This window comes from Rattus norvegicus, chromosome 2 (assembly GCF_036323735.1).
Source record: "Rattus norvegicus strain BN/NHsdMcwi chromosome 2, GRCr8, whole genome shotgun sequence".
NCBI lineage: Eukaryota > Metazoa > Chordata > Mammalia > Rodentia > Muridae > Rattus > Rattus norvegicus.
The window spans coordinates 33,119,900-33,135,522 of NC_086020.1; the positions used below are offsets into that span (position 1 = coordinate 33,119,900).

At 40.9% G+C, this 15,623-nt stretch overlaps 1 protein-coding gene across 4 annotated transcripts in view; it reads right to left on the reverse strand.

The window, feature by feature from the left end:
- Bdp1 (B double prime 1, subunit of RNA polymerase III transcription initiation factor IIIB) overlaps positions 1-15,623 on the reverse strand; it is a 91,753-nt gene that overhangs the window by 7,382 nt on the left and 68,748 nt on the right. For all 4 annotated transcript variants that reach the window (XM_063281495.1, XM_063281496.1, XM_063281497.1 and 1 more), the window contains 7 exons: positions 14,911-15,061; positions 14,546-14,723; positions 11,938-11,998; positions 11,309-11,495; positions 5,705-5,909; positions 2,530-2,566; positions 711-978 (listed from right to left, as the gene is read on the reverse strand). In XM_063281495.1, coding sequence (XP_063137565.1) covers positions 711-978; positions 2,530-2,566; positions 5,705-5,909; positions 11,309-11,495; positions 11,938-11,998; positions 14,546-14,723; positions 14,911-15,061 — 1,087 coding nt within the window. The remainder of the gene's footprint in view (positions 1-710; positions 979-2,529; positions 2,567-5,704; positions 5,910-11,308; positions 11,496-11,937; positions 11,999-14,545; positions 14,724-14,910; positions 15,062-15,623) is intronic.

Genomic DNA, 15,623 nt, shown 5'->3' on the forward strand with positions numbered 1-15,623 from the left:
ACTGTTCTGGAACTCACTATGTAACCAGTTGAAGGCTGGCCTCAAAGTCACAGAGATCTACCTACTTAGTGCTGGGATTAAAGGTAAGTTCCACCATGCTGAGCTTGAAATAAGTCTTTTAAAGATATACGTGTCTTTTCCCTTTAGTGAAAGCTAGTGCCTGTTATTTTTAGTTTACCAAATTAAAGTTTCTGATGCAGCTGACAACAGTAATTACTAATTCCCCTAAAGGCTTCTTTCAAGTGCGTATGTGAAAATGAGTGGCGGCAGTACGTAAGGACCTAAAGAGAAACCATACTGAAAGCCACAAGGAAACAAAATGACACACTATTTGAAAAATGAATAGAACAACTTCCAGAGTCACACGACACCAACTCTATATTGTCTCATCCCAGCTACATGTTTGTTTCACAAACACCAGGTATATTCATCAAAACAATGACCACAAACAGACTGGAACTGAAGTGCAAATGTCTAAGGATTTGCTGTTTAACCAGTCAGTTTTAGTAGAGCGAAGCCCCAGTCATACAGAATGTATACCTGGACTATTTCTGTAGGCCTTGGGCTAAACTGTCTTCCCATTACACAACTGATGGAGGCTACATCTATAGAAAAGCTTAGCACCGAGTGTCATCCTCTATCAAGCCTGCTGCATATTGTTTCTCCTCATCTGAGAACAGGGAGAGTCAGTACAGAGTCTCTAATGATACCTGGTCAGAGGGGGTTTTGAAGATGACGTCACGCTGTCCCTCTGTTTAGAATTGGAAGCAGGATCCGTTTTCTCTTCTTTATCAGATACTACCTCACTCTGAGGCAGTTCAGTCATGGTGTTTTCTACACATGCATCTTTTATTTCACCAAGAGACCCAGATGACCCTGTATTCTGAGACGTTTGTTCACTGTGTTCCTTTTGAGGTTTTGAGGTTGCATGTGTGCTCTCTGAGGTAGGGAAAATGCCTTGTCCCATGCAAGACTCCTCTTCAAAGAGAAAATAGAGAGAGATTTGAAATATTTAAATGAGTTGAATAAGTTGGAGTATCTTAAGGAAAACAAACCCAGCTCAGCAAGAACAGTATATTAGAGTCAGTGGAGTAGACTATTAGGAACTACCGATTAGAGCAGGGGACTGCGGTGTAAGCATGTAACCCTAGCAACCAAAAGGCTAAACAGAAAGACTACTTTATGAGTTTGAAGCCAGTCTGGGCTACACAGAGAGTCCTATAGAGTGAGACCCTATCTCAAGAAGGAAGAAAGAAACAAGCAGGAAGGGAAGGAAGGAAGGAGAGCGAGAGACAGAGACAGACAGACTGAAGAACAACATATCAAGAAAAATGACTTGAGGATGAGTGAGGTTGCCAAAACAATGAATCAACACAGCTATCACGTGACTCCAGGATAGACAAAAGTCAGGAAAACAAAGGAGACTTTACACCAAAGGGGAAAAGTCTTTACACCAAGCAAAATGAGATCACAGGGCGGCTGAAAAGCTCGCAGTCACAGAACGGCTAAGCAGCGAAAACAAGAACCCGAGGCCAGGCGTCTCTGTGAGTCTCAGGCCAGCTGGGGCTACACACTGTGACCCTGGGTGTGGTGATGCACACCCAGAATCCCAGCAACCCAGAGGTAAAGGCAGGAAGACTGCCATAAGTTCAAGGACAGCCAGGAATAAACAGTAAAACTGTCTTAGAAACACCAATGCACAAACTGCAACCCAGAAGCACAAGGAACATGAAAAGGCAAGTCAGCATGACTCCTCCTGAGCTGGGAATGCATGAGAAACTCACGTCTACTGGTAAAACGGATCTACTATGTCAAAGACACAAGGAACCAAATAAATGAAATAAAGAACCAATTCGGAACCCAGAGAGGACTCAGCAACATGGATGTAAAGGCAGGCAAGGAAACTGAGATTTGGGGATGGGAGTGAAGGTGTATGAAGAGCAGGGATAGAATACAAAGAAAAATATTGGGAATCAAAAAGGTGAATCAAATTAGAACTACCGTGGAAAGCATTAACAATAAACCAGACCATCCCTCTCCCAAAGACACCAATACAACTATAACACAGAACTGTAGAAATAGAAATAGTATGTATTAGTACAAAAACAGCTATGCAATGCAGTAGAATAAAACAGAAATAAATATGTAGCTACAGACACCTGATTTTCAAGAAAGGTGCTAAAACAATGAAGATAGCCTAGTTTCTTCAACAAATAGTGCTGAGAAAACCAGTTACTATAACAACAGAACAGAGCTAGTTAGCTCTCTCTTATCCTGTATAAAACTAAATTTAAAATAGATTAAAGGTCTTACTCTAATCCTTAGAGTGAAACATAAGAAAACACTTCTAAAAATAAGCATTGATAAGGACCTTTTCAATGATATTATTCCTCTTAAAATTTAGTATATCTACGGTTTATCAGATATCTGTTTTACCCATGTTAATGGTTCTTATTCAAATAAATAAACAAACAAACAAATCAAGGGTACTTAGCAAAATACAGTCTTATTTAAATTTATTTCACTCACCTGTTTTCTCAAAAACATTTAATTCCTCTGAACATACCTGTTTCAAAAAAATATACAAAGTTTTTAGAAATCCACTTATTACGTAAATTGAAATTCCATTCTCTCCATCATGCTACAGAGAACAAACATTTCTGAGAAAGCTTTAGAGTTAGATGTGGAATTATACCTCAAATTAAACATTTGTGGAAAAAAGATATTGCTGCTATTTAAATTGATCTAGATAGAGCACACTGGAAAAGTGAAAGCTGTTAAATGCCTTTTATCTTGGGCATAATATTGATACCAAATCTTAAAAGGCATCAAATGAAACAATTCTTTTCATATTTATGGAGCTGAGTATCCAAGTCAGGATCTCACACAGGCTAAGCAAGTGCTCTACCACTGAAGTCCATCCCTGACCCCTCAACTTAAAGACCTTTAGAAAGAGCCCACTGACAAACTAATACTAATAGTCAATTAGTAGTCTGCTTCAAAAATGCCAAGATGATACAACAAGATAAAAGTCTAATATAATTCAACAGAAAAACTATACAACTCTCCATTCTTTAAAAAAAAGGCATGTAACTAAGGTTTCTGCAAGGTTGTCAGGCTGATTGCAGACTCTTAGACTCAACCAAACAGTTTTCAACACAGAAAGCTACTTTGAGTTGAAAATAGTGCAAGAGAAAGCCAGCTGTGGGAGCACTTATTTATAATCCCATTCTGGAACACAGAGGCAGAATAATCTTGACTTGTGAGTCCAGCCTGGGCTATATAGCCACATCCTTCTTGTCAAGAAAGAAAAGAAGAGCAAAGAAAAGCAAAGTAAAGAAACAAAACTTATAAAATAAAATCACAAATAAACCCAGCAGATTTCCTTTTCCTTAAATCTTATTATTGTTTATTTTTATTCCCTTTCCTGGTTTCCTGCCCATAAGCCCCCCTCCCCTCTCCCTCTCCCAAATCTTATTATTTTTATGTTTAATATTTTGTTTGCATATATCTGTACATGATGTGAGTGCAGATGCCCTTGGGGATCAGACGAGGCCATTAAATCCTCTGGTCCAGGAGTTACCTATATTTGCGAACTACCATGTGGATGCTGGAAATTGAACCCAGGTCCTCTGCAAGAACAACAGGAGTAAGAAGAACATCTCTTCAGCCTTACACATATTTTAGCACACTGATAGCAATATGCGTTTTTCATCTGTGTGTTACATCCTCCATGAGTGGGGAGTAAGGTGAATGTGGGTGGAGTCAGAGGACTGCCTTTGGTACCGTCCTCAGATCAGCCTCAGAAATACTAGTCACCTCTTTGAACGTAACCCTAGACTGCCTGAGCCCATGCATGGATCCTTCTGTCTCTGTCTGCCCAGCAGCAGGGTTACAAGCACATGCCACCATACCTGGCATTTTTACTTGAGGGCTGGACACTGAACACAGTTCTCATGCTTGAACTCAAGTACTTTGCCCACTGAGTCTTTACCCTGCCCCCACATGTATCCCTTAAAGAATAAAAATAAAGGGACTGGAGAGATGGCTCAGAGGTTAAGAGCACTGACTGTTCTTCTAAAGGCCCTGAGTTCAATTCCCAGCAACCACATGGTGGCTCACAACCATCTGTAAATGGGATCCAATGCCCTCTTCTGGTGTGCATGAAGACAGCTACAGTGTACTCATATAAAATAAATAAATCTTAAAAAAAAGTTGTGGTGAGCAATGTCCCCTCACAATGCACAGTGTACTAATTAAAACATCTTTTCTATAGCAAAGCAAAACGTATGGATCACAAATGGTGACCCACACCTATAATCTAAATACATGAGAACAGCGGTTCTCAACCTGTGGGTTGTGACCTCTGTGGGGTCCCATATCAGATATTTAGATTATGATTCATAATGACAGCAAAAATTACAGTTATGAAGTAGCAATGAAATAATTTTATGGTTGGGGTCACCACAAGATGAGGAACTGTATTAAATAAAGGATTGCATCATTAGAAAGGTTGAGCGCCACTGCTCTTGTCACTAAACCAGGAGGTTCATGACTTTCAGACAGACAGATAGACATACACACATACACACACAAATCAGAGAACTTTGTCTCCCTTCTGATAAGACCTTACTATACCCAGGGAGAAGGTACATGACTCTAATCTCACCATCAGCAAGCAAGGCTGAGGGGCAAGACAATCATAATTTTGAGGGCAGCCTGGGCTACCCCAAGTTCTAGGCCAATCTGAGTTCCACAGCTAGTCTCTGCCTTAGAAAAACAAAACAACAGAAAGGCTGCCAACAGACCTGGGTATAGTTCAGTGCTAGAGCACCTGTCTGACACACACCAGTTCATTCCTAGATTGGTTTCCCAGCAGTGCATAAGTAAACAATGACACATACATAGAAGAGTCTTTCAGTTCTAGCCTGACTTTCTATTTTCTAACTGTATGGGTCAAATGACTTATAAAAGAACAAAGCAAAACAGAAAATTCCCTCCCTGTCCTTTTTTCTTTTGGTGTCGATGATGACTGGGGCTCAGTCTGTGAGGTTTCATAAGGAAATGTTCCTCACAGAGGGGAGCAAATGAAATACCTTAGGACAGGATGGATTACAGAGCAGTCAAGGAACTGAAAGAGGGCCTATGTGGCTACAGAGCGAGACGGAGATGCACACAGAGTAACATTAAGCATTGGAGCGTGTGGTTTTATTCCTGAGAGAAAAAGTGTTAATGCACGATGAAGAGAATGTTACTGTTATCTTCACACATTAGAAAGATTATTCAGAGCCCTGAGGTTGTAACTATAACAGCCCACAGTTGCTAGGCAGGTGGCAAAGTGAAGATCTAGACTAACAGGAAGCTTGTTATTTTCAGCCACTGTAGGTTTCCTAATTAATGTTTGGTTACCTCTTTGAACTGATTAAAAATGATCATCTCAAACTACCTTGACCTGGATATGATGACTAGTGTCAGAAATACCTTTCTTATGTCTACAGATCAGTATGGATGCATGTATGTATGTATGTATGTATGTGTGTGTGTGTATGAATGATGTAGTGTGTGTATGTATGTATGTATGATGTAGTATGTATGATGTAGTATGTATGTATGATGCAGTGTGTATGTACATATGTATGTATGTATGGTGTTGTATTATGTATGAATGTATGTATGTATGTACATAATAATAATCTAATCTTACCCCAGAGGTACAGTTTTGATAATCAATTCCTGGAGCAATTGAGGACTTTTTGGCAGGAGGAACATGAATACTTTCATCAGGACTGCAACAAAACCTCTTCCTAGATGTAAGCTCCACAATAGCAGGAGGCTTTTCAGAATCGCCACTTCTAGAAGGAGACGAGCACGTAACATCCTGAACAACCGAAGAGGCTTGTAAACTCCCACTGCACAGGAAACAAACACATGTAAGACCAGTGAATTAGAAGTTGACTGATGAAGTAACTGTTCCAATGGAAAGTCCTAGTGAGTATCAGAAATACAAGCTGATAAACGTTTGGGGTGTGCATTTACAGTTAAAGACTCGGAACTTAAATTCAACAACATTGAACTAAGTTTAAAGAACACAAAGCCTTCTCCTTGTCTATAAAGCTTTAATTCTCTAATAACAGACCAAACAAGTGTCACATGATGAGAAGCATCACATTAGCTCATGTCTCAAAAGCAACAAAACAGAACTGTATGGCAGATACACTTTTGGGTTGTTTTTTGACTGATTGATTGGCTTTGGCTTTTCCTGGTTTTGAGACAGAATCTTTCATGTAGCTCTGAATGTCCTGAAACTATAAATAGACCAGGCTGGCCTCTGACTCCTGGGTGCTACGATTAAAGAAAGGCATCTGCCACCATACATGTCTCAAGTATTACATACATTTAAATGAGATCTTCATCAAATATAAAAGCATATTGTACTCTCTAAGTTACCACATAATTATTAAGATCTCCACAGCAATCACCAACAACGTCAGTGACTGTAAGACAAGTTACACTGAGGTAAAGGAAAGATAGGCTCTGATACAGCCATAGTGTCTTTCCATACCCACTCTTAACAATATAGATCAACCAGAGACAAAACACCCTCAAGGAAATATGCTAGGTTGAACTAAGATCAAATGGATGTACACATGGAAATTTAGTAATATACCTGCACAAAGATTTGAATAAAGAAATCAGAAGGGAAAATAAAAAATTCCTAGAATCAAGGAATTTTGGAGATGGCTTAATCAAGAAAATGCCCACCATAAGGAAGGTCTGAGTAGAGATCTCCAGACTGTGACCTTGGAGCTTTGATTCTTGTGGAGAGAAGGAGCAGTGAGACACTGGTGTGTCAGTCTAACTAAATCAGTGAGACAGACAGACCCCTATCTGAAAGCATGCAGAGTAAAGAAAGGGTTGAGGAGATGGCTCCGCAGTTAAGAGTGCTTGCTTCTTGGCTGGGTACAATGGTGCATTCCTGTAAGAGCAACACTGAGACACAGACGCATCTCTGTTGAGTTTGAGGCCAGACTGAACCACAGAGAGTTCCGGGACTGCCAAGAGTACACAGGGGGACTATCTAAAATAAAAAAATAAAAAAAAGGATGAGGAGGAGAAAGAGAGAGAGAAAGAAATCGAGAATACTTGTTCTTAAAGACCTGGGTTTAATTTCTAGCAAGCGCTCGGTAGTTCACAGCCATCTGTGGCTCCAATTCCTATACAGGGAAAGCTACACCAAGCAGTTTATAGCTAAGACAGTTACACTAACATTAAGAAGAAAAATAAGGCTGGAAGCACAGTACAACAGGCAAAGGGGTTGCCCCGAAAGCATGAAGTCAATGTTAGGAACTCACATAAAAAGTCTGGGCATGGTGGTGTGCATGTACCCCAGGGTTAGGGAGGTGGACAAAGGCCAACCGCTGGGGTTGTTCACCAACAAGACTGGCCTATTTGACAGAGGTCTGGGCCAGTGATAGACTGTCTTAAAAGCAAAGTTGTATTCTGGCCTACACATACCAAAAACAAACAAAAACAAACGAGCAAAACAAAAAATAAAAACATACAAACAAACAAACAAAAAACTCCACCAAATTACAGTGTGCAAGCAAGAAGGCAGTAACTGAATCCAGAAACAGAAGATGGGAAGTTAAAGGAAGGATCAGTGAAATAAAGTAGCCGCTTTGCCAGAGAAGAGAAAGCCTGTCCTCTAATGTTGAAAGAGAGGTATTACAATACCACTGAAGTTAAAAGGACCATTAAGGAATATTCTGAAAGCTATAAGCCAATAAGTTGCTACCTCTAGAAGAAATACACAAATGTCTGTACATATGACCTGCTAAAACCAAAGCAAAAGGAGAAAAACCCCTAACTTAGATTAACAACCAACACAGAATTGAGACTGAAGTAATAATAAAAATATTACTCAATAAAGCTCTTAGAACCAAAGGAATTCACTACTAAATCTTACCAAACTTAAAAAAAAAGTCAATCTACTGAATAAAACAAGGCTCTTTCAAACTCACTCTATGAACCAGTACAACCTTGCAAAACCTGACACAAGTAAAGACAACTATGGACCAATATCCTTACTACACACAATACAGAAATCCTGAGTTCTTCTCATTTTTCTTTAAACTATATTTAGCTGAAAAGAAATCTTTAGAGATTGCATTCCATGATCTAGAGAATATCATTCCAAAGAGTGAGGATGTCTAATATCACTAATTGATAACAGCATATAAATACAATCAAGAATATTACATCAATCTACCTCCATGGCAAACCCTTAATAACTATGTCTACAAAGATAGGTATGACAAGTTCACAGATATGCTACCAAATGAGAAAAATGAGAGCATTTCATCAAAGACCTGGAACCAGACAGACTTCACACTCTGAAACTCTAGCTGGAACAAAGAGATAAAAGACACAATGAAAGGAAGAGAGTCAAACTACCCCTGTGTGCAGAGGGTACTATTCTATCCCTGTGTGCAGAGGGTACTATTCTATCCCTGTGTGCAGAGGGTACTATTCTATAAACAGAAAAGATTCCACTCGGACTTTCACAACAGGGAAATAAATGCAGCAGCGTAGCATATAAAAATAAATATACAAAAGTCAGTTACATTTCTTTGGTGGGGAGGTCTTCAAGGCAGGGTTTCTCTGTGTAGCCCTGGCTGTCCTGGTTGTCTCACCAGCCAACCTTGAACTCAGAGATCCACCTGCCTCTGCCTCTGTCTCTGCCTGGGCTACCACAACCCAGCTTCAATAACATTTCTATATACCAATAAGAAACTCACTGAAAATGAAACCAGAAAAAGAATCCCATTCACAATAGCCTTAAAAAAAAAACACAAAACCAAAAACAAACAAAACAAAACCCTTCGGCAGGTGAAAGATTTTAAAGACTGAAATGATAATCACTAAAGAAACAGAAGATACTAGAAGATGATGCCTCCCAGGTTCACAGATCTGGGAGTTAAAATCGCTAAACCAGCTTTACTAGCCAAAGCAATTGCACTGGTGAGATTTTTATCAATTTGAAATGAGTCAGGATCACCTGAGAAAATACCTAAGACTGGCCTGCAGCAAATCTGTGAAGCATTTCTTGATTAACGACTGAGAGTGCCCAGGCCCCTGGGGTGGTGCCAGCTCTAGGCAGGTGCCCCTGAGAAAACAAACCAAGCAAGTCAGTAAGCAGCATTCCTCCATGGCCTCTGCCTCAGGTCCTGCATCCAGTTCCTGTTCTGACTTCTCTCAGTGATGGACTATAACTTGTAAGGTAAAATATAAATCCTTTCCTCCCTCCAAGTTACTTTTGATCCATGTTTTATCACAACAATAACAATCTAAAAGTCAATGCAATTTCCTTCAAAATACCAAAGAATTCAATCTCCACAGAACTAGAAAAAAAAAAAAATACAAAAATTCCTACAGAAACGCAAGAGCCTGAATAGTCAAAGCAATCCTGAGAAAAGGAGCACGACTGCAAGCACTGACATATCTGTTTCAAAACATACAAAAGAGTCACAGGAACAGAGCGGCAGGACAGTGTGTGGGGGTGAGGGAGGACCCCGGGGCAGAGAGAGAACTGTCATTAAGCCATGTGTTGCTCTTGCAGAGGAACTGGGTTTAGCACCAAGCACACCCCAGTTCACAAACATGCACCTGGTAACTGCAGCTCCAGGATCTATGCCCTCTTTTTCCTCCAAGGGAATCCGGGGCATACATGGTACATATACATACATGCAAGCAAAACATCAACGTATACACAGTAAATCTAAACACAAGCCAAAACAGGAGCCCTCAAAACCAAACCAAACCAAAGACCTAGACCCCTTGTCTCATCCCACACACCACCAACCCTAAATAAATCAAAAACTTAATGTAAGTTTTCAAACTTTGAAAATACAAGAAGGAAACACAGAGAAACTTGTGGCTCCAAGAGCTAAGGAAACAACTGTATCAATGAACAAATGGAATTAAACCAAATTACAGCGCTTCTGAAATGAGAGGAACAAAGGAGGAAAAACTACAGAAATGCAGGAAATTGTCTGCAGCTATTTAGCACAGTAAGATTAATACAGAAACACACGAACGATGCTTTTTCTAATTTACCTGCCTGCTGGGAGAAAGAAGGCACGTGTGCCTTCCGTTCAGAGGACATCTTGCAAGAGTTTTCTTCCACCATGTGGGTTCTGGGGGTCACACCCAGGACATCGGGTTAGCAAACAAGTGGCTTTACCTGCTGTGCTCCCTTGCCATACACAGTACTGTTTAGAAAGGTAGTTCTGTAATCATTCCTATAATCCCACTACTCAGGAGGCTGAGGCTGGAAGACTAAACCCAAGCTAGGCTACACAGTCAGACCCATTCAGCTGCATGTATCCAGTGTCATAAAGAGACAGCTGTCTTTATACAACCAATACACACTAACTTAACAAGTAAATTAAAAGTGGACAACTGACCACAACAGGTCTCAACTTCTCAAAAGCACAGCAGTTCAACAAACTCATAAAAAATTCAATATCAAACTACATCCAACTCTTATCCCAGTCTAAATTGCTGTTATTGAAAAAAAAAACAAAATAAAAGACAAAACAAATAAATGCTGGCAACAAGGTAAAAAAAACTTACACCCTCCTGGTAGGAGTAGAAATTCCTTTACATAAAACACAATAGAATCCTCAAAAATCTAAAGATAGACCTACCTTATGATCTACATACATGTAGATCTGAAGGAAATGAAATAAACGTGCAAAAACAAACACCCAAATACCCATGTTTGTTGTACTACTATTAGTATTGGTCAAATTATAGAAACTATGACATCAAGCCAAGTCCCCATCAACAGATAAGTAGATATAGAAAAAGTTATGGGCACACATGTATAAGCACACACATACGTATATGTACAGACACACATACAAGTATTTGTTACTTAACCAAAAGGAATAATAAAATTTGTGACTACCAAGAAAATGAGCAGACCTAGAACACTGTTATATGAAATAACCAAATATAGAAATACAATCATATTTTTCTGTCATGTAAAGACATTAAATAGAAACAAGAAATCCTGTAAAAGCAGGAGGGCTTTAGGGCAGATGACAGAGGGGACCAGGCCAAAGTATAAAAGGGCAGAACAGAGAACAGACAAGGTCAAGCACCATCTTCACACATGCAACATCACGATGAGCAGCGTTCACTTGTACTATTAACACAGACTTAAAAGAACGTTGGTGTATAGTTGGCCTAGTACTTGATTCATGCAGCATCTTTCTTACTGGTAAAGGGTTAGCTTTTTTACCTCAGGTCAACTCTTTCTACTGCATTCCCAGATCTGACCAATATAGGTGCTGGCAGCAGAGAGCTCGGCATTAAGTGCATGGAGGCGTCGGTAAATCCTTCTGTTGTGTTAGTTGGGATCTCCACCAAGGTCAAAATGAATGCTTGTTCATCTTCTCCATCTTGCTGAACATTAGCAAACAGATTCACTGTTGAAGTTAAACGTTAGCAATGAAAAAAATAAACCACGAAATAGTACAAAAATCATTATTTCATCTCTAAAATAATTCTCATAACGTACAACGCCAAAACTAAGTAAATAAATAAATAAAGCATGTCCCCCAACCCCAGACCCAGGATATTTTGTGGGATAAACTTCACATTTGTATTTTATGACTGCCACCGGCTTAGGTTCAATCTGTTTGGTGCATTTTTCCCTTAGTAACATGAACTAAGGTGTGATAGAATATACCTATAATGCTAGCACTAGGGAGGCAGAGGCAGGAGGATTTCTGTGAGTTTGAGGCCAGCCTAGTCTACTTTGCAAGGTCCAGGACACCCAGGACTACAAAGAAAGACCCTATCTCAAAAAAAGGAAAAGGCTACATCACACAGTATTTACGACACTTTGCTGGAAGCAGCCGTCCATACCTGTATCATCTTGAGGACTGATGTTTTCGTGTTGGGCTTCTGGAATATTAGATGGTACACTCTGCCATTAAAAAAAGAAATTGGTAAAGAGACAGTTTCTCCAAACTTAAAGGCTTGTCTTAAATAAGCTTAAAATACCCAATTAAATTGTCAGATGTGATTATTCCATAATTTTCAGTGTCAGGTGGAGACCCAAACTCCTCAACTGAGTCCATGTTCGCAGTGCGCGGATGCTCAAGTAGTGGCGTCTCGGTGGAGACAAGCTGGTGGGGTGCCTCCACTGTGGGGCGCTCCTGTTTCCCACAAGCTGCCTGTACAGCCTGCAATCCTCTAACGCTTAGGACCTTTAGGCTTTCATTTTGAAACACTGCCAACAGCTGACTCAAGCAAGGCTGGTCAACAGACACCAAAGCTACGGGTAACAAGAGCTGGGTCTCACTGGACACATACCTAACATGAAGGGGAAAACGTCCTTATAACCTATAAATCTCACAAATGCCATCCTAGCCAAGTGACCAGGAAGTATCCCCACTAATATGTCAAAGTCACACTATGCCACACAGAAAGAATGACAGACACTGCCCTGCCTCTGCAGCAATACAGACCTGAAACAGCAACACTCACTGCTGCCTCTCTGGAAGACACAGCTCACCTCAAATAGACCAAGCGCCATTATCACTGTGTGTCTGTGTGCATATATGCCATACATGTGGGTGCCCTTAGAACCCGGGGCTAACTGAATGAGTTCTAGGAACCAAATGTGTGTGCGCAGGAATATATACTAACAGCTGAGACATCCTTCTGGCCCACTATTAACGTGTTTGTGTATGACGTTGCAAGCCTCTGTAAGGGTCAGAGGAAGGGAGCCCCTTCTCTCTGTGGGTCTTGACTGAACTTAGGTTGCCAGGCTTGGTGGAAATCACCTTACCCACTGAGCACTTACCAGCTGTAAAGTATGCCACTAAGACAGGTATGGTGGCTCCTCGGGTGCCCGCGTTCACCCCCAGAACCTCCATGTGTGAAAGGAGAGGACTCCAACCCTGTCCATAGACATGTCCACAAGCAGTATGGTATGAATAAACACACACACACACACACACACACACACACACACACACCCATTCATTCATTCATTCATCCCCTCTCCCCTCCTCTCCCCCTAAGTATCTGTAATGATGAAGAGCCAGACAAAGAAAACAAATTAACAATCCAAGAAAACAAAGTATGGGAAAGTTCTTATAGACTTTTGTAACTTTTCCGTAAGGCTGAAATTATTTCAAAGTAAAAGTTAAAAAGCAAAAAGGTGGGGATGAGTTAAAAAACAAACCTTGACACTGGATGTAGATAAATTCCTTACTTTCTACTTTAACAAGTCATGATGTTCAACTATTTTAAACTATATTCCTTTCCTTTTAATAAGCTACTTTGTTCTATATTCAAAACCCAAGTACTTTCCTATTCAAGGAACTTTTAAAAACAGTATTAATGCCAGGCTTGGTGCCAGAGACTAAACTGGTGGTGAAGGACACCGCCCAGATCTGGTTCCAATCTCTCTCACAGCACCTGTCACACCAGACAGCCACTGAGCACCAAACTTCAACTACTCGTGCTTCCCGGTGCCTCAGTGCAGGCATGTGGATGATATCCCAGCAAACATGTACTCTGTAAATGAAACCTAAAGACTTGGAGCTACGATGCAAGAAATTAACTTCTCAAGCTTTTATCACAAAGCTGGGTAACACTTGTATTTCTATGACAGTGTTTCTCAACCTGTCACTCAAAACCCCTCTCACAGGGGACACATATTAAACATCCTGCCTATTAGATATGCACATTATGTTGCATAAAAGTAGCAAAATTAGTTATGAAGGTGCAGGGAATTTAGTATTTTGGAGTCACCACAACATGAGGAACTATACTGAAGGGGTCAGCACTGAACAACAAAGGTTAAAAACCTTTGTTCTTATGGCCTTGGAGGTCAAGAGACCAAAAACACACCAAGAGTTCTGTCATGCTCCTGTTGTTGTTTTGAGACTGGTTTCTACAGAGCCACAGCTGGCCTCAAGCTCCTGGGCCCCAGAGATCTTCTTCCCTCAGCACAGGCGAGGGTCATCACACCCTGTCCACAGTCCATTCCTACCAAGGTAAAACTAGGACCACAGAGGGGAGGAGCTGGCTCAGGAGCTGGCAGCAAGCAGAAAGAGGGCTGACCAAAGAGCACTTGGGAATCAGTGATGAAACTGATTAAATGAACCTACATGTATTTGAGAATTTTTGTTTGTTTTAAACACAAGGTCTCACTATGTGGAGCAGGGAGGCTTGGAATTCACAGGTCTGTTTACATCTCCCTCTCAAGTGCTGGGATCAAATATGTTGTTTTGTTTTTTGAGACAAGGTCTTGCTATGTAACTCGGGCTAACCTAGTTCTTGTTATATAACCCACATTGACCCCAAATTTGAGTCTCCCACCTCTAACTCCTGACAGTGGGGATTGTAAGTGTGAGCCTCCACACAGGCTGGATGTGTATTATCGAAGGCCTGGAGAACTGGAAGGTAATCAGAGAAAGGAGAGCCACATCACTCGGTACTGCACCCGACATCGTTTTACCTCTGGCACATGAAGCATGGGCACAACGCTGCCTTCAGGGCTTTCTCTGAGGGCTTCTTCAGCAACACTGTCACCAAGACTCTGACCTGACTCAAGTGTGTGCTGCCCTATCTCAGACGAAGCAACTGCAGCGCCCAACGTTTGAAGCCCTTGCAAGTCGTCCTCGTGCTCTTCAGTTCTGAAACAGTTTCATACATTATTACATTTACATCAGTCAGCCAAGCACAGGATTATTTCTAGGACCAAGTATTACCATTTAATGTAATGTTTTCAACTTTAAACATGTTGACTACAATGGAATTAATTGTGTGGCGAGAGCTAAGACACAACATAAGATGAATGCCAGCATCGTCTCCCTCCTTTACCTTGCAGGTAGGATTGCTTCTTGAGAAACCCTGGCCCCTTCGACACCATGAACGCACAGCAGCTGCTCCTGCTCCTTGGTCTCTGCTGCTGGAACTGGCTCAAGGCTTTTGTCGTCTAATTCTACAGCTGTGGAATCATTTTCCTCCGTTTCTTTGAGGGGGCAGGGAGAAAAATACACTTAAGATATAGTTCAAAATAGTACAGCTAAATCTCTATATTAGAAACATTCTCTCTTAAAAAACAAATTTGCTGACCCCTCCAAGATTCTCATACTCCAAAAGTCAGCTAATACACATGCCGGAAGAACGGGGTTTGCCAAGGTTTTGAAAAGTAAAACAGAAAAATGAAACCTGCACTGCATGTATTTTCCTCTCAGGTGCCAAAGCACGGCTTCCCTGCTTGTGGTAACAGTTCTACAGCACCATAATGAGCATCATAATTAAAAGTAATACTACAATTAAGGGCTGGCAAGACGGCTCACCTGCTAGCTAACAGTGACCACCATCAAGACTGAGTTCAATCCTCAGGACCCACACATGAAAGGAGAAAACTGACTCCCACAAGGTGTCATCTGATAGTCTCACATCCTCTGTGACATGCACACCTACCTATACACACAAATAGACACAGGTACACACTCAAGACACACTCATACAGGCACACATGCACATGGGCACACACACACTCGTACATACACATGCAACAATACACA